At 31.2% G+C, this 20,356-nt stretch overlaps 1 protein-coding gene across 1 annotated transcript; it reads left to right on the top strand.

Moving 5' to 3' along the window:
* The first annotated feature begins 45 nt into the window (after nucleotides 1-45).
* Nucleotides 46-18,753, top strand: LOC124353861 (tektin-3-like). Its single transcript, XM_046803890.1, has 9 exons — nucleotides 46-200; nucleotides 2,155-2,309; nucleotides 3,318-3,569; nucleotides 6,409-6,641; nucleotides 8,974-9,083; nucleotides 13,826-13,974; nucleotides 15,961-16,183; nucleotides 17,154-17,308; nucleotides 18,473-18,753. Exons 1-9 carry the CDS (start codon nucleotides 174-176, stop codon nucleotides 18,681-18,683), a joined length of 1,515 nt encoding a protein of 504 aa, XP_046659846.1. The 5' UTR covers nucleotides 46-173; the 3' UTR covers nucleotides 18,684-18,753.
* The last annotated feature ends 1,603 nt before the right edge of the window (nucleotides 18,754-20,356 follow it).

Below are 20,356 nucleotides of genomic sequence, written 5' to 3'. Positions count from 1 at the left end.
TTAGGAACAGCTGTTCTAGATGTACAATTGACAAACAGCTGACATATTGCCTTTATTTTTGTGTTCTAAATGGCGCTGTATTCAAAAGTATTCATAACTATCCAAGTTATATAAAATCATCAATCTAATGAGTAAACCATTAAACATTCAAAATTGTTTCAAGATAAATAAATATGGGTGCCAAAACCGTAATGTATTCTGTAAGCACTTTTAGTTTTCAATATTTTCTTTTCACAATTAGCTAACTATAACTACTTTATTATTGATAATGGATGGTTTGACAGTATTATATGGCACTTCCCATTGTTATAATATGTTACAAATTAGAAAAAACAGAACAAAACCGAAATAGATACCAGTTTTCTAATTATCAATTTCTGTTGTAACATAATATAGTGAAGGCGATTTTTAATTCAATGACTTTCAGAATAATACCAGTAACTACTTCGTTGATAAGTCAGCAAAATGTGTGTTACTCATTTTACTCCAACGCTTTATATTGTATTAGTTAGATAAATTTCATAGAATCATTTTCACTTTTATTATAATGTTTTGCAGCCTATATGGATGCAGTGTAATAAGCTGCTACTACAACAATCAAATCACTGATGTTTATGGTTATCTAAATTACAGAAATAAATGTTGAACCAAATTAAGTTATAGGCATTTCAAATTACAGTATAGGCTAGTTAAATTTTGTTATATCTAAATAATTACTAATTTAATGATTATTTTAATGATTAATAACAAATTTATCTAGAAAATGTGTATTTATTAAATATAAAATCAATGCAGTGTATGTGACATTTAGTTATTTTTTTATTATTTTGAAGTATAAGGGTGTCTGAGAGCTTGTGACACAAATAATTCCTCTCCATTGTCATTTTAGTTAAATAGCATTACTCAAATACCATATAAATGATTTTACTTTGTTTCAATTTATTTTAGACAATATTTTTAAGCAATAAATTAAAAAGAGCTAGCATTAATTAATTTTAAATAACTATAATTATAGATTGTGTTTGTATTCAATAGTTTAGATATTACTAATCGATAATTTAGTTCCCTTATTTGATTGTGGTACTGGCTGCTTACTATATTGCAGCCCCTTAAACTCCAAAACCAATCCCTGTAAAAAATCTCAGCTATTAACTTAAGAATTGAAGGACGTCACTGAAATAATAACAAAGTTGTGAGAAGTGTATAATAACATAGTAGCAGTAAGAGTGAACATGGGAAATACCATAATTCTGAACTGGTTCCAACCAAAACCAAAGTGGTTGGCCAATGGCTACTTTTTTCCTTTGTAATAACAAATTTTGAATTAATTTTTTTTATCTTGTAAGGCTTCAAGATAGTGGTAAATATTTGAAAATAATTTGTAATTGTCAGAAATTAAAGCTGTAATTTGAATCTTCCATTAATGTATCTTCCATTTAATACTTCAAGGTAACAGTTGTGTATGAACTCTATCCTCCTTCAACACCATCTTCCAACTGTGCGGAAAGGAATGTTTTTAAATGATGTTTATGAGAAAAATATCATTTATATAATTGTGATTTTATAAAAAGTGTTTAACTGGGTAAATATAAAGTGTTGATAAGTTACTTTTATTATGAAGAGTAAGAGTTCACAACTAAAAATAGGTCTGTAGTTTTATTAGACAACAACACCATTATATATAATAAACTATACAATGATGATTAAAACTACAGATCTATTTTTAGTTGTTAACTCTTACTCTTCAATTTAGTTTGTACAGTATTATTATCACAATCAAAATGAAATGTACATATACCTATTCAGTTATATAAAGTTAAAAAAAAACAACAATCATTCTATTTTAATTTTCTAATATCTCCTAATATGGCAGCCATCTCAAACTCCATTATTATATTTACCATTCAATATAAATAGTAAAACATAAATAACATTTTAAATGCATGTTCATGCAATTTGTAAAAACTGTACTTATTGGAAATTTGTAGTATCATACCATATATATTGCTGTTTAATCACCGATGATAGATTAATTTAACGTTGGAGAAAAACAATTATTTCAACTAAAATGAATTGATTACTTGATTTTTTTAATTGATTGTTAAGACAATTACATGTGTGGTTATAACCAAATTTTGTTATATGATCTGACAGCAACTGCAGCCATGGAGTGCGGCGGGAGCCCCACCATGTATGGAGCAAGTGTCGGGGCCTCTTGTGCCCCTCCGGATCAGCAACTACTACAAGACACCCCGCCCCCACCCCTGGCGTCCCACCATGGGCTACGAAAATGTCGAAGTTGTTCCATTGTAAGCATAGTCTACATTAGAGTAAATAATTTATTAATGTAGTAACTGCATTACAATCTGTACAATATACATTTATATTTACATATTTTTACTGATTAAATTTGTAATTAAGAATTACAATTCAATTTAAACAAATATTAGTTTTTTATAGTGCAATAGGGATTACTGCACTATTCAACCAAATTTTAACAGTAAAAATTGACCAATTACCTATCTTTAATAAGTACCATATTACTTCAGAAAAACCAAACTTGTTTGGAGTCAACTAGTCCCCTGATTAAAAACTGGTAATGAATCTTGATAATTTATAGCTAAACTCATTTAAAATCTTACTTTATACTTCATGTATATAATAAATTAAAACACTTTATTATCTTTTTTAAAACACTATTAGCTGTAAGAGAATCCTAAAAGAAAATTGAAACTATCACAAAATCTTGAATCGACAATTCAGAAGACCATGAATTTGAAAAGTTAATAGGATTTTGGATATTTCCCACCGTTTTATGTTATAATAGAAACAAGTTTATAGAAGTGGTAGGCTGTTAGCCCTCTTCTTCTGGCATCTCATTCTAAAATTATAACACAACAGAAATGTACCACTTTGCTGGATTACAAATAAATATTGGGTTAATATACAAATTTTTCTACACATTAACTGGAACTAAACTCAACATTCTCATACAAATTTTGTTTTCAACTTAGATGTTTTTGTTTTTTCTTCATGTGTTTAAATAGTTTACATAGTTTAGGATTTGACACCTGAAGAAGAGGGCAGATTCCACTTCGTAAAACGTGTTTTTGTTGTAACACACAACAATGGCAAATTACCATAAGTGTTGATTCCTTGATATTTTCTCACTGGAAATAACTTTTTGAATATTATGGTTTGGAATAGAACATTACTATTGCATTTACTAATTGGTTTTATTTTATAGTTCATGAAATACGTAATGTAATGTAATGTAATCACTAATGTAATTATGATGTTCTGAATGGATGCTCCAGACCCTCACAACCAGTCACGAATGCCCTGGTGGACGCAGGTTGTAGTCCTAGAGGAATGGCTACTGAGCCACTGCGATTCCCCAACTTGGTGAGTGGTACTGAGCGCAATCCCGCACATGCAGCTCGTGCTGCCCTCTACACTCGGTACACACCCTACGAGTGGACCCAGAACAACCTCAACCACTACAATGAGTCTGATTCAAATCGGAACTTTGCAGAGAGACTTCGCTCTGATGCCGTACGAACCATGAGGTACTTTATAATGTGGTTGCAGTCATTTTGTAAAGTATATTTAGTAACCAGTAAGTAGTATAGGCTGTAGGCTTCTAGGTTTTAGATTGTTCCAGAGGTATACACTCAAAGGATTTGAGGAGGAGCTAGAGTGTTAAGTGCTTGAAAGTTTTAAAATATCAGGTTATGTGGACTACAATGGAAATCTATCATAATCTTGTGACCAATGAGCCAAATGTTGTTTTTTAATGTTTGCAATTATTAAGTTTACATTGCTGAAACCAACCAGAAATCAACGCCTCACTCCCAGAAGAAAAACCATACTCCCAATGGCTGAAACCTCCCAGAATTTCGAATGCTATCAATACATAATCTTAATAGACTCCTCAACAACATAAGTTTTAGTTGCACTAAATAGGTACTTTTAGGTTAGTATAAAATAATAAATTCTAAAGAACTGTTAACTGAAAGACTTCGTTAACAAGGAATATACAATATTTTGAGCAGTATAATACGGGGTGGGCCATAAGTCAGTTTGTCACTAGCAATCCTTAGACTTTGTTTTTCCTAGCGTAGTAGTTGTGAACTTGACTAAGTCAAACACTAGCAGTTTGCGGTTATGTTTGTTTATTGTCGATATCTGAGAAAGTATGAATAGGAAATTAACAGAACAGCGTGTGTTTGTTTTGCAAACATGGTGGAAACATGATCATAATTATAGTTGATGTTTGTGATTTGTTTGTGGAACGTTTTTCCAAATATCCAGCCTCCATCTCGACAAGGTATCCGGAAATTAAATTTAAGATTTGAAGAGACTGGGTCGGTAGCGGAGCTTCCTCGTTCAGGTAGGCCAAGGTCTGTTTACTACAGAAGAGAATCTGAATGTTTGTCGCGCAGTGTTTTGTGTAATCACTGACGAAAATCGCAAAGAAAAAGCATCAAATGTGGTATTTATTTACAATACCGTGACCATGAAAAATGGACTTTTTTTTCATGGGTTGGGCATTTATAGCCAAGTATTATTATCACAGGTGCATATAAAGCTGGGGGGAAAGTATATCATTTGTATTATATTGATGCCTTTCGGTCATTATTGCATTAAGGATGGAAAATAACCGACAAAATTTTGTCGAAACAACACTTGGAGGGTTAAGGATCAGGGGCATTCACGTGATCTGGGATTCGACTTTTGCAAGCTCGAGTTAATTTTTTTTCTAAAAGAGCAAGCAGTGCGCAGCACTGCGCAGCGGGCAGGCATTGTTGACAGGATTAACGTCATCATTTCAGTAAAATTGCCAGAGGTACTGTCAAAAACAGAGTTTTCAGAGGATTTCAAAAAATTGTAACTCCTTTGATTTTCGTTGCCGACGAATTTTTTCTTCGCTATTGTTTTCAGGAAAAATTGTAGTTTTCAGGAAAAAAAAATTAACATACCTTTCCATGGTCACGATTTTGTAAAAATTGATACCTCAAATGAGTATGGAATAGCAAGAACAAGCCTATGAAGGATACAGAAACAGCTGCATTTGAGACCATATGGCCTACTTTACTCCAAGGCCTAAATGAAGAATTCTGCGAGCTGTACACAATCCGACAAGAAGCCGATCCTAATTTTTACAAAAGCATCTCTTTGGAGCGACAAAGCAACTTTTAAGGTGAATGGCAGAGTGAACAGACACAACTACTGTGTCTACTGGGATTCTACGAATCCCCATTTGACGATGGGAGACAGAGTTAAACGCTCCTGGCGTGAGTGTATGGGCTGGTATTTTTAGCGGTGGGCTAAATCGGGCCTCATTTTTTTGACGGTACTGTCAATTCTCTTAATTACCTAGATATGCTTCAAGAGGTGTTGTTAGAACGGAAAAATAGTCCACTTTATGAACATCTGCGGAACATCTGCGGCCGGTTAAGGAAAAGTTGATATGGCAACAAAATGGAGCACCCCCCATTATGGACTTATTGTGAGAGACTTTCTAAATAATAACTTTAATGAATGGATTGGCAGACGGGGTTTACTATTGAATGGCCTCCACGGTCCCCAGATATAACACCGATGGATTTTTCAGTCTGGGGTAAATACTAAAAAATGAGGTTTATTCAGTCAAGATTCTTAATGTTGAGCATTTGAAGGAACGAATCCAATCAGAATTTGAAAACTTACAGTCCAGGAACATTTTGCGACAAAAATTTGTAAATCTGTGTTAAAAAGATGCAATCTTTTCTTAGAACAGCATGGAGACCACTTTGAGCATTTTTTTGTAGGTCCATTGGAATACTACATTGTTTTCCTGTATTCAATATTTGTTTTTATTATTGTATTTATTATTGTATTTGTACTACATAGTAAAATAAATGTATTTGTATTTTCGCTTGTTTGGTATATTATTGCACCAAATGCATTTTTGACAACTGACTTATGGCCCACCCTGTATAATAAACTTTTCTCATAAAGAAAACAAATTTATTTATTTCCACAATTTTATTAAGAACCAATTTTAGTCATAATATTGGAGTGTGTTTTTGATAAATCTCCAAATAGTTGTCTTAAACCTTTATTAACATTTATTGTTATATTGTTAAAGTCCCCTGTCTTCTTTCATTCTGCTATATACCACAATGTGGAAATTGGACTGTAATTCACTGGTAATCATTTTATTCTGTGATTTATCCAAATTACTAGTTGTAACGAAAATACTTATTATAGTTAAATATGATCCTAAATTGAGTGAAATTTTTAAGTCCTTAGATATTTGATACAACTTTACTCTGGATGTATTCCATTTTTCTTAGTAATATCAAGAGTATTTGTTTCATGTATTTTACAATAGTTATACAATTGTATGTTGTGTATCGACAGAGAGACAGATGAGAAGACACAAGTGGGACAGCGAGATGCGGGACGACGCCTGGGTGAGCGGATTACGGATATCACATTCTGGCGCAATGAACTGGCCACGGAATTGGAGCGGATGATTGCCGAAAGCAACCTGCTGCAGGACACAAGACGTGCATTGGAAAAGGCAAGACAGGATTGTGAACCGCCACTGCACATTGCACAGGAATGTCTGTACCATCGGGAGAACCGGCAGGGTACGTTACATAAGACTAGCTACATGCCGATAACAACCAACACCCAACCGGGTTGCTATACATTTTGTATCAAATGTCCGAAATCCTAATTTCTTTTTAAACCATCTATTATTAGTAACAAATTTTAAACAAAGAATCTACATGAGAGTTTAAAAATGATCAAATAACTTTTTACTTCTGCTTTTGGTCTGGACTTTTGGCAATTGCAGCAGTACCACCTGCTCAGAGACTCTGACCTGAATACTCTAATAATTATTAGATAGATTAAAACCAAGTGTCAGTTGTAACATTTGATCACTTCAAAGATACATGTTTAAAATTAAACTTTTCTCTCTGTTTGTGTGATTTAACTTCTTCTTTAGGAAAATTTTCAGCGAGATTTAAAAGTGAGTCTTTAGTTCCTTTATTAAGAACATTTAAAGTTATTTGTGATTATAAGTGGTAATGCCTATCTACAAACCACTGCAAACTTGTCATCGCCTTTGAGTTTGGTTTCTGATTTCCTAGAGTTTTGCATTGTGGAAATGTTATTGCTGCAATACAAAATTATTGCTGATGTGAGTGAGATTCAGGATAAAGATGTATCGTGATATTATAATTAAGCCTTGTCTAGTAGTTTCTAAGAGTCACCAGATATATGTTACTGACTAATAAGTTGAATAGCCAACATATCTTTATTCAGTATATGACAAAATAAGTGTAAAGAATGCCATCTTAAAAGGATAAAAAATGTACTAGTGGCTTATAGCAATAATTACTGCTTTTTGCACTCTGTTCATAAATATAATTATATGAACTAGAATCCAATAAATTTCTTTTAAACAGAACAGTAAAATCAATAAACAATAATTGTGCAATGTATACATAGCTTTTATTGAGATGGTTTAATTTGGAATTATTGTTTATAGTTTGAATGTAAATTCAAATACGACTGTTTCTATACTTACCCATTTCTTTAAAGCACTTCAATGATATATAAATTAATCAGTTGTTTTCTTTCTGAAATTGTATTATAGGTTTTTACTTATTCTGGTTTTCCACTATATTTTGGTGTTTTAAATTATTACTAAAGCACTTCTTTTTCTTCTCTAATAATCCAGTCAAAGGCTATCCATTTAATAAAAGTAACTTTTCGTGGTATGCTGATATCATCTATCTTCATACTCTTCTATGAGTTACTACAAATATCACATGTATTGGGATATGCATATAATTTTGGAAATATTAAATGTAAAATTTGTAACATTTGAACATTATTTATGAATGGGTATATTAAGATATAGTTTATGTTTTTTTCAGTATTCCTATACTGATTCAATAATCTGCTTCTATATTAAATAACGGTTTTTTACATTCAACCTCTAGCACGTAAATATTGATCTGTGTGATTAGTTGTCTCCATATATACTAATTTAATTTGACACCTATCTTAAAATCATAATTATGTCTATGTGTGAAGGAAATGTAAATATACCTTTGTATCAATTCACAGTCTATACATTTCAAATGAGCAGAACACTAAACTCAGTAAACAATGATATCTGCAATGTTTATATCCGCTGGTATATTTAAAACAGATTATTAATACAATCACTATAGTGATACAAAGTCTACTTTGAACATGTGACTGAAATTCTGATTATTTATTCACCAATCTAATTTTATAGAAATTTCTTCAAACTTTAGAGCCCATCGGAGCAAAATCCGGGTAATTTTTTCATATTTGGTATTTTCCACCACCCTTGGCATTCAAGCTTCAAAATGAATTTCATTAAGCTGTCCATCTTCATCATAGCTCGAGAAATTTCCTGGGAACTGATTTGCTTAAGGAATTAAATATAGATTACTAGTAAAACATATTTATATCTAAACAACCTTATATCTTGACATTAACAGAAGACAACATACATTAATAAAATAGGATTTGCTATTAAACATTTTTTTAATTTAGTTTATTTTATATTTAGCTCAATAATTCTAATCTCAAGTGGTGATATTTCATACAGTAGCACCAACAAGTCATGTCCAAGCAATACCCTTTAGTATGAAAGTTAAGTTGTGAAATAAGTACCTTATGTACTTTTTTATGAAATAAATTAGACTATTTATGTGGTAGATTATTTAATTTGATAACATTTTTGTACATTTTCTTTGCAGAAATAATAGTTTAGGAGCTGGATCTGAAAATGCTGTATTTACATTTTTTATAGGTATTCCTCCTTGTATGGTTTGGAATTAGCATTGTAACATATAACAGTGAATTGCTTATTTCTAACACATTGCTGAGAAATGTATATTTAATAAAACTATTAATTCTTTGTGGCTGTTGAAGGCATTGATCTGGTGCATGATCAGGCAGAACAGGCCATACTGAGGGAAGTTGAGAACCTTCGCAAATGTGAAGAGAGACTTAGTGCCTTACACCAGAGGGTGGTTGAACAGGTACAATGTTAATTACAATGTAATTACATTGTTAATTTGTTGCAATTGGAAGTTAATGACAAATCTCCGGTAAGACATCACATTTTTGTATGCTTAGATGCTGTAAAGGGAAACAAAAATGTGAAACATATTTGGTTGTATTATCTGGCAAGCATATTTTGCCTTCTCGAGGATGTTATTTTGATGGCCTTGCCCGAATTTCAGGCATTGATTGAAACCAAACAGGTCAACTGTTTAAATCTTGCTAATGACTTATTTGCTGACTTGGTGGAATTTTCAAAAACTCTTGTTGAGTGTATTAAGTTGTGTCTATCTAGTTTTCCCTGCAATAGCTATCTGTAAGCCTCTTGTTTCAATCTGTGAAATTAATAATTGTAGTTACGATTTCCATGTACATTTCATCTTGATTAAAAGTCTGTTTGTTCATCAATGTTGGCTTCGGGAAAATAGCACTACATCAATGTAGATTTTAAGGCCAAGTTGAGAACAATGAATATACTTCCTTCGAGTACACATACTCAAAGTACGCACACTTACTACCAAGTCCGATGTACTTACTTGTTGAGTGGGGATACTCTCCTGTATTATATAGTTTTAATTATATAATTCTGTTGTTTATTATTCTCTTCATTCCAAAAATAATATTTGATTTTAATTTTACATTATATTGTTCTTAAGATTAAAAAAAAATCAATCAACTCTTAATCAACAGGAGTACCGTAATTGGGGGTTACTAATGCCAGTTTTAAACTTCAACCATGCACCACTTCAATTCTGTATAACTTTAAAACAAATAAAAAGCTGCATAAAATAGGTCTATTGTTATACTTTAATTTTACATTAACCAAATTTCCTTGCAACAAGTATTTTAGAAGTAATATTTAAAAAATAAGGTGGTTTTTGTTACCCCCTAATGTGGGGGTAACAAAAACCATGCATTGAATATTAATGGGATGGGCTTATGTTATCTTATAGTGGGGTAACAAAAACACACCAATATGAAAATGACATTGTTTAATTCATCATAAATGCAAAGAAAGTTACAGAAAATATCTTACAAAACATTTTTAGGCCTAATTGGATAGTGAAAATTAGTCAATTTTTAAGAACAAATGGAAAAGTATGATGTCCCCTTGTTACTTTTATAACAGGGTTTACAATGGTGATTATATCAGAAATACTAATGTCCATCACATCATCAACACAAGGAAAAACGTGATCGTTTTTCACTGACTTTGAACTTTTGCAAAAAAATTTACTGTGAGAGTTTTTTCCTCAGGTTGTATATTTTGTATGAGAGCATAGAATTGCTTTGTCACGTTTGTTTTTTTGTGTGTTGCCATTAAATAAACAGTTCTGTAACTACAAACATGCCTGGCTTGAGATCTTCAATTTTTACAGGAGATTTCTTTGGCATAGACGATGTTTCTGAAAAAGAAGCTTCTTCCTTGTCAAAATCTACTGTTAAATCACTTAATATTAAATCCGAATCAGAATCCTTAAGTGAAACCTCAATGCACTTTCATCACTTGAATCACTAAAATAGTTTTGCTTTTTTTTCTTTGAGGTGCTTGGTTTTTGAATTTGATCCTATAATGTAACATTGCCTTCGGCAGAATCAAACCCTTCAATACTTCTTCCAGGAGGAACACTGAGCCTCTTCTTCTTTATTTTTCTTTGTGGTTCAGTCTCCTTTCTTCTACTCTCCTCTAAATAGCTTTTGAAATGATTCCACTCAAGTGTTGCTAGAGTTTGCATCATTTTCACAATTACCTTGGTCTTTTCCTCCTGGGAGCCTTTTTAACACTTTTTTTGACGATCCATAGGAACAATGCCAGCACCTTTAAATCCACTTTTCAAGTTTTTCTTTGATGTTTTCCTCACCCATAATCATTAATAAATATTTTTAAGATGCGTGGAAACTTGTCCTTTGGCACGCTACCCACGGTTTTTCTCTTTCCACTCATTTAATGTTTGACGCCACTTGATCTTTTAGGGTCTAAAAAAGGCTACATCCAAAGGTTGGGGTGTATTGGGTGCTGTTTTGGTGGTAACAGAATAAACTTGATGTTGTTTTTCTTGCATTCATCAATTATGTAGGCAGATATGTGGGTTGAAAGATTATCACCGATTAACACTTTTTGCTACATCTTTGTCAAACTTCCGGAAGTACGGAGGGCTATTTTACAAAACCAATCTTCGAAAATTTCAAGGGTAAACCACCCACTTTTCGACCTATTATATACAGTACCTAGTGGACCATTCTCAGTCCAAGTGTCGTATAGATGGCTTGCCTTATATGTAATATAAGGAGGAAGCATTTGCACATCAGCACTCCCCGAAAACATAACGGATGTGCTCGATTTTGAGGAATCAAACAATTCTCTCTGGATGGCGTGTTCCTCTTCTTACTACAATTTTTTTTTGTACCTGGATCATCTGTCATATTCGTTTCATCATCACAGTTGACGATCATACATGGTTCAACATCTTTGAGAGATATAGAGAGCTCATCGAAATATTCATTTATTATATCACTATTTTACAGCCGGTCTACTTCGGTTGATATTTTGACACAACCTGGTTGAAAGGACATGATGATGTCTTTTTAGAAAAGACATTACAAAATCAATACCCTGGCATTTTGTTCTTGAATCGAGTAACACTACTACGTCCACTGCGGTCCCAAAAATCCTTTTATGATTAACCTAATGTCTAAAACTATTAGTGGGAATCCCCATTCCCCGGACATGCTGAGACATTCTGCTAAAAATGAGTTGGTCGTCAACACTCAAAGTAAAAAGGCCTTCCAACCTTTCTAGTATTTCCTTTTACTGCTGTAGTCAAGGCGAATCTTGACACTCCAAATTGTTCTGCAACCTTTCTTAACTTCTTCCACTGCTTTGGTAGTGCATCATCGGTGTAATCTTTGTATTTCCTAGCCCCAATTGGTCTTTTATAGTTTCTAGGCATTATGTGACCTGAAACAAAAAACAAAAATGTAGTTACATGTATTTTGTTCTTTATATAGTATACAAATGTTGTATGGAGTAACAAATGCCACTTTTGTTTTGTGACCTTTGTTACCCCCAACTGCAAAACAGCTTTGGAAAAAAAAAAAAAAAAAAACTATTGGTAGATACTAATCTAAAATAACTAAGTATCATTGTTTTAAACACAGCTTGAGGTTAGGAAACCAAACAGCTACAATTCTTTTGATCCAAAACTGTAACCGGGATCAATAAAGTTATTACATGTTTTTTCAAAATTAAAAAAAATATTTCAACTTACTTTTCAAAACCAAACTGTTCAATAAATAGTCGATAAATCTGACGTCAAATAACAATCCACTTGCAGCTAAGACACACTAAACAGCTCAGACAGTGTTTACTAACATTTTAAAATCGAAATATACCATGTATATTGGCATTTGTTACCCCAGCGGCTTTAGTAACCCCCAACTACGGTATAGTAATATTCAAATCGTCAAAAAAGGCCAGTGCTTTGTAAAATAAGTTCATATTGAAACAGTTATACCAGTTTCAATTGGATGACTGTCCAATCAAAACTCTTTTATAAGTGTAAATTATCAGGAACAAATGATAGCACCACTGAAGACAATAGTCGGTGAGTGAATTGATACAAACATTGAAAGGATGTTTGTGATTCCCTGTTTATGCAAATGAAAAGATTCTTCATTTGCATAAAGAGTGAACCTCGAAAATGACTCCTAATTGTTGCTTATTATACTAAGAAAATATAATTTGATGTTTATTTTGGATGATGAAGTAGAATAATCTATAACTAATTCCCAGTGATATATTCTGAAATCCAACTTCATATTACAAGCATTATGTATTATCAGACAAAATAATTTCATATGATGGTACATTTTAATTTGCGGCATCTACAACACATTTGAAAAAAGCTATGGAGATAGAGGATCCAGAAATCTAATAATTATTTATTTCGGCCCACATGTTAAAATACTTTTGAATGTTATAACAGTTTTTCAGTTTTGCACTTTTTTTCATTACATCCCTTTCTACTATTAGCAGTAATGATGGAATATTAGAATACTCTGTGTTATTGAAAAGGTTTATTAGATACCTATGTATTCAAATATGTATTAATTTTATTATTCCAATTATACAAATCAATCAGGATTGTTGAAGCATTTATATCTGTAATTTCATTAAGAAGATCTTAGAATAATTTATCTTTTTCTAGAGGTTTTAATAAAAGTAAAGTAGCTAAATGCTTGGTTTTACATTCACTTTCCAACAATTTATGTATCACAAAAGCAACATTGCTTTTTGAATATTTTAAATTGGGTGGTGCCTTCCTCTACTCTTGACTGAAATATTAATACTATAGGAATGGTCCTTTATACATCTGTACATAATTCATTATTACAGTATTTACATTGGAAATATTAATCTTTGTTAGTTATAGTTTTAGTAATACCATACGGTAGCTCATGTTGGCGTGTACACATGAAAGTAGAGCACTAAGTGTTCAGCCATGTATACCAGAGAGTAGTACTGAGGTCACTAGAGTGGCTGTTTATTGTACTGTAATTCCACTATTTTCCATATGTAACCTGTTATGAATTTTATATCTATGTGTAATTTATCCTCTATGTATTTGTACATTTATAATGTGATTTTAGTAAAAACTAGTTTGTTAGTTTCTCTGAGGCTATACAGACGATATTATTTATTTATTGCTGTTATATCTAGCTACGCCAGAACAGAGCGTCACAGCACGAGTTGGAGACAGATGTGAAGAGTAAGGAATCTGCTATTGGCATAGACAGCATGTGCCATCAGCTCAACAACTACTCCCGTGGCATCAACTACTACGGCGGCATTGACAAGTTTGATCCCACGTCAGTATTTTCTGAATAATGCGTTTTTGTGAACAATTTGTGTGTATAGTTTCTACAGAATGTTGCTTACCCGTGTAAAGTTTCTTTATTCTCTAGAACATGGAATTTACTCATATCACAATTTAAAAAAAAAACCATTGAACTGTCATGTCATTGATATTTGAAGGCGTCTCACATTATTGGGTTGGGTTTTTACTTACCCGGCCATCGCCAAGTCAGTTATGTTAGGGTAAAACAAACCTATCTAAAGATTGGTTTGTATTGACTAAACCCAGTTTAGCAGGTAAACCAACTAAACATTCAATACAACAATTCGATTCAGTAACTTCACATCCATTGTATCCAGAGTGGACTGTCATCCTTGGGTATATTAACAGCTAGCGTGCATGTGCACAACTAATCTAGCAACACCAAATAATTTCAGTTGACCTAAGCCTTAAAATGGCTTAGGTTAGTTTCAAAACTACTTCACTTTTTTGTTTATGTTGGTTCACGTTATACACAAACGTGAACCAACACTTACTTATATACTTATGTTGTATATATAAGTGACATCAGCATTGACCATGGACTTGTTGAACGTACACTAGTCAACAGCATCCACACAAAATATTTTTTTCAAACTCCTTTTCTTGGGATACTTGACTTTCCATTTAGTGGTATGGGAAGAATGCGAATTATGAATGATGACGATAGACAATTTCATCAAAAGACGATAAACAATTTCATCTATTGCATTTTCAGCCATTAAAATCATAAGAATAAAAAAGTTAAACTTATGATAACTTCATTGTTCTTCATGGACGCTTCAAAGCGATAACAATGGAATCCTTCTCTGTAAGCAATCAAAAGTCTGTTGATCGTTATTTGAAAAAAGTTGACAGAAATTGTCTACAATTTCTAAACAAGATTATAATAAATAAAATTTGTTCCAACGATCCTATTGTGGTTCACTTATTTATTTGTTACCACAATTTATGCAAAGCTTCTAGATCACAAAATATTGCTTGAATAAATCATCTTCTCTTAAATTCTGTGGAATGCCTGTCATGATAAAGCAATACAATTACAATATTGTATTGTTAAAATTAGTGTATATTTTTCTTAAATAGTTTAGTAACATTGTAATATTGTTTTTCTTTACAATGCAGTACTATATTATGGAATTTGAGAAATCACTATTGCATAACCCAGTTATATTTCTATAAGTCTGTCATTTAATTCAAATTCTGATTCATGCCTTTTAAGTTCTTTCCATATGGAATTCATATAGAAAAAGTACTATCTTAGTGCACAAGAAGATAATGACAAAGTTATAAAATATGTAACTTGTTTCATAAGTTATTTTGCAAATTGATTTTGTTTTAAATAAGGATACTAAAGAATATTTTATAAAGTTTTTCATTTGTTATAAACAAGCGTTCATTTTTATGTGAGTAAACCTATTGTAAGGTTTTTGTTTGTATAAGGTCACTATTGAGCTAATCTCATTTGTATTTGGCGTGTATATGTATCCCGCAAACTGCTAAATATTTTAAAGATTGTTTCCTAAAAATAAAACATTTTTAACACATCTCAAATGGGTGTTATTGAACTTTTATGTGTATTTGAACAAAGTTTTTTTTCCATATTTTGGTAATATTTCTTTACTATCAATGTTTAGGAACTATGTTTTTAGAATTTGGTTTTAGGTTTCTTTATTGTTTTATATTAAGATTTTTGTGGAGCTGGAAGATTTGGTTTTTCCAAATTTTATACATATATTTATTGTATTTGAGAGAATTGAATAGAGCTGTCTTCTTTTATTTTTGAAAATGGTAATAAAATGTGTGGATTCTGAAATGTCTAAGAGAAATGTAATATTTAAGTATTTTAAGACCAGATTTATTCTAAAAACAATGTATGAGGAAAAAGAAGGAATTTATCATTTAGTCTCTTTAAAACTATTGTGAGTGATTATATAAAAGGATATATTTTCTGTTATAGTATAACTGTTCCTGAAACTTGGGCAGAGAATTCGAACCGTATCATCCAGCGGTCACAGGGTGAGCGTGCCAAATCAGCACAACTTCGCACAGATGCAGACAATCTAATTAATGAGTGTGCCAATAACATCTGGAACAGCTGGAATACTACAAACAGTGCACTTTCCCGCCGTGCCACTGAAACACTGGAGGCTAAAAACAAACTGCAGATGCATTTACATAAGGTATTTTTGTATTGAGAACATATAGTGAGAAAAAAAATCATATAATAGATTAGAGTGGAAAATAGTAATTAAAAATTTTAATTCCTGTAGTAAATTTATTCATTGTTGGCAAAACATATTATGGTAAGAGCGTTCGGTTACAGTCAAGTGAATTTGTTAATTTATAAATAGTCATTAATTATATATATATATATATATATATATATATATATATATATATATATATATATATATATATATATATATATATATATATATATATATATACACATATATTCATTCATGATAAAACTTTTGAGCTGCCTTTTAGCAAAAACCTGATACAAATAAATAATTCTTTTTTGCAATTAATACTAGAATAAATACTCTGCTAAATCTAAGGTTAAAATGGTGAGCTAGTTGTTTCTTTTAAGCAAATATAAATTGGTTAGGAACAAAAATTTATATAAATGTGAAGTATCCAACCATTGTAAGGTATTGAAATTCATAGAAAGAACAGTTAAATTCAACATTACTAAAATAACAGGCAAAAAGCTTCATATGCATACTCCATACAAAGAATGAATTCTTTGATGAAGCCTATCACCTTATTTTTCAATTAATACATGATGGCTATCAAACACATAAGTAAGTCATCAATCCTAGTGACGTTTGTTCAATTACAGCAGTTTATCAATAATTATAGGGTGCACACAGTGCTTTCTGACAACATTTACGACTGGAAAAATTAAACATTGTATGATAATGTATATTGGTTTTTATTTTATTCCATCTCTGAACATAATTACACTATTTTTGTAACTTAAGAGATTTTATAAGACAAGGGATCTTTGATGTGGAAAAGAGCACAGAACTGCTAAGGAAGGCCATCATGGACAAGAGCAACGCATTAAAGTGCCCCGAACTAGACTTGCAGCTATTGCTTGGATTGAAACAAATAAATTTTTCATGAAACTTCTGTAATTTTCAGGTTCAACAAGAGATATTTGATGTGGAGAAGAGTATAGAACTGCTAAGGAAGGCCATCATGGACAAGAGCAACCCATTGAAAGTAGCCCAAACGAGGCTGGAAGCTCGCAGCCATCGTAGAGATGTTGAATTGTGTCGAGATGGAGCCCATACTAGGTAAATTGTCTTTTACTCTGTATTTGAATCTAAATCCAAATGTGTATGCTGTATTAATAATAGTAGAACTATTTCAGAAATGTTGTACAATCATATAAAACACTTAGCAAATGTGACCAGGACTGGAAATTTATTTCTGTAATCCAAAGTCTTGTTCAAACATTTCATATTTACATTCTAATCTTTATTTAGCTTAGTATATCCCACCTATTAATAATAAAAAACTCATTAAAAACTTTTCATTGAAGCAGTCATAGTTTAATATTGATTTAACCATTATATTTTACACAGTAAAATACAGTAGTTTGGATACTTTTGTGACTTTTATTATTAACAGATATAATACATCGATGAATAAGTGTACCATAGCTATTATATAGCTATTATATATGCTACTGAAAAAAATTAATTTAACTATAAATTAGAAATTTTGCTTATCTTCTGCAATTGATCATACTTATTTAAGAATAGTTTTCTCAATAACTTTTGCTTATCTTTGATTAGATATATTATGCATAGATACAGAACATACCTAGAAGGCATTACTATGAATTAATAACAGTAAACTAATACATGTTGACTGTTTTGGTGTTATTTGCAGCATTGAAAAGTGTCAGTCATCCGACATAGATCTAAATATACCACTCTTATAGAAAACTCTACTGCTATACGAACCTTTGAAATTTTATGTGTTCAAAAACAAGCATTTAGAATATGTTTCTATTGTACCAATGGAATACACTATCAAATATTTAACCAAAGATCCCTATTATAAGTGTAGTAGAATAATAGGGGTTATGTACGTCCCATGGAATGATTGTCTCTTATTTCATTACAAGTAAGGGGTGTCACTTGAAATTTACTAGAATTTTTATATTTTTTCATTAAAATTTTTAGTAGTGTATTATTTTTTAAATAGCCTATCATATTTTATCGTTCTTCATTCTGTTTTTCTTTCAGTTCTAATTTTTATTTGAAATATATTTCTGTACAATTCAGGTGCATGACCTTTTCCAACAACTCCTTCCTCGCCCCCAAATGTTGTTACTGAATCTAATTTACTAAAGTAGAGGACAACTGTCTGAGATAAGTCTTGTGATAATTTCAAAATTATATATGTTTTTGTGATTGTAACTCTGCTGATTCGAGTGTAATGTTGCTCAGATTGGTCCAGGAAGTTCAGGAGTTAGGTGACAGTGTGGAGACACTCCACAGGAAGCTGCAGGAGGCAGAATCACAACATCAGCAGCTCTTGAGGACAAGGAGTAACTTGGAACAGGATTTGCACGTCAAGGTCAACTCGTTATTCATCGACCGAGAGAAGTGTCTCGGGATGCGACGCAGCTTCCCCATCTCTGCCACTATCAAATACTGAACTGAACACAATGCCATGTTGTGTTGTAATATGGATTATCATCATGTTAAATTATTTTGTTCGTCTATGACTTGTTGTCTGTTTCATTATAGAATTAGCTGGCTGGTTAAAACAATAACTAAAGTATGTAGTTGGTATCTGTTCACCTTTCGAGGATCTTATGAACAATTCAAATGTAGCTATGTTATTGTGAAAGCTTTAGTGTGATTCATTCTAAAATGTTCAGTCCAAAATGTTAAGAGTTTTGTTTATGATACTTCACTACAGTAATTTGTAACGAGTAAAATCATGCATAATGGTGTTATCTTAATTAAAATCCAAACAATGTGTTGTAGTAATATTCCAATGGTTATGAAAATTTAGATACATTAAATAAATTTAGAAAATAAATTGTGAAATAATTTTAAGCAGTACTAAAAAGGAGACACGTTAAAATTAAATCTTAGATTTCATTTTAAAATTTGATACACCCAGAATCCAAGACGAATTAACAATGAATTTATCAAAAGAATAAATAATAATAATAATAAAAATTACACTTAATTACCAAATTAATTACTAAAAGAATTAATTTACATAACCTTTTAATTCTTGTTCACCGGTTCTATTTGTGTTTTTCATGCTGTAATAGAATCATTTTATAGTATTTTAGTAGATATACATACAAAATTTCATTAATAAAGAGAAATTGTACTATATGATACTATCTGAGATATTAACTGAGGTATTAACTCTAATCTTAACCTATACTCAGTTTTAAATTAGGATTGTAATAAATTTAATATTTGTTACAAGAACCCAACTTAATATGTATCTATTGAAATAGTTTTTTTTTTCCTTTTGTAATTGAGTTATTTTGCAAAAGTAACTGTATGAATTATTTTAAGTAAGAGCTGGAATAATTAAAAGTCTTCGTGTATTTTTATTATTCTCTCTTATCAGTATCCTCTAAAGTAATTTAAATATACTTTTGTAGAATTGCACATTTCTTAAAAAGTAACAACACAACAACAACACTCTTGCTTTTGAATCTAGTATAGTATATAATGAATCAAATTATTAAGACACCACTAAAAATAACGTATTTTAAAGTAATGTGAGATGTTAGCTGTTTTTACTGCATACCAAACAATAATATAATGTTATTTTGTTGAACAATAATAATTAATGATAACATTCATTTTTATATGTTTAATTTTTTCTTAAAACTATTGTCTGGAAGAATCAGGAAAGAATGAATCATTATCAATTTCCCAATTTAACAGAAGAAACAATTTTAAGCAAAGCGTAACAAGAAAGGTTTTTTGTTGCTGTGTGGTATTGTTGGAATGAAGAAATTGCTAACTTAACACTGCCATGAAAACAAGTTCTTATTCAAATCTCTTCTGATGACCAAATACATATATTTAGTTAAATTTCTCTACTTGATAGGTTTGTAGTTAATTGTTCTGTTATACCAGTTGAATTTATGTTGATTTTATGCTGTAACTGTTTAGTAGAAAACTGATTATATAGCAAGTAATATAACATTATAGTTCAATCATTAAAGTATATTATGGTTGAAAAACATTTTATTGTAAATTCCTTTAGATTCCTTTCTATGCTTAGTTTTTAAAACTCTTATTTACACATAACATAGCTGTAGTGTGAAGGATTGATTAAATGTAAATTTA

This window comes from Homalodisca vitripennis, chromosome 2 (assembly GCF_021130785.1).
Source record: "Homalodisca vitripennis isolate AUS2020 chromosome 2, UT_GWSS_2.1, whole genome shotgun sequence".
Classification (NCBI taxonomy): Eukaryota; Metazoa; Arthropoda; class Insecta; order Hemiptera; family Cicadellidae; genus Homalodisca; species Homalodisca vitripennis.
The sequence above is the reverse complement of the archived record's forward strand: the minus strand, read 5'-3'. Positions and strand labels throughout refer to the sequence as shown.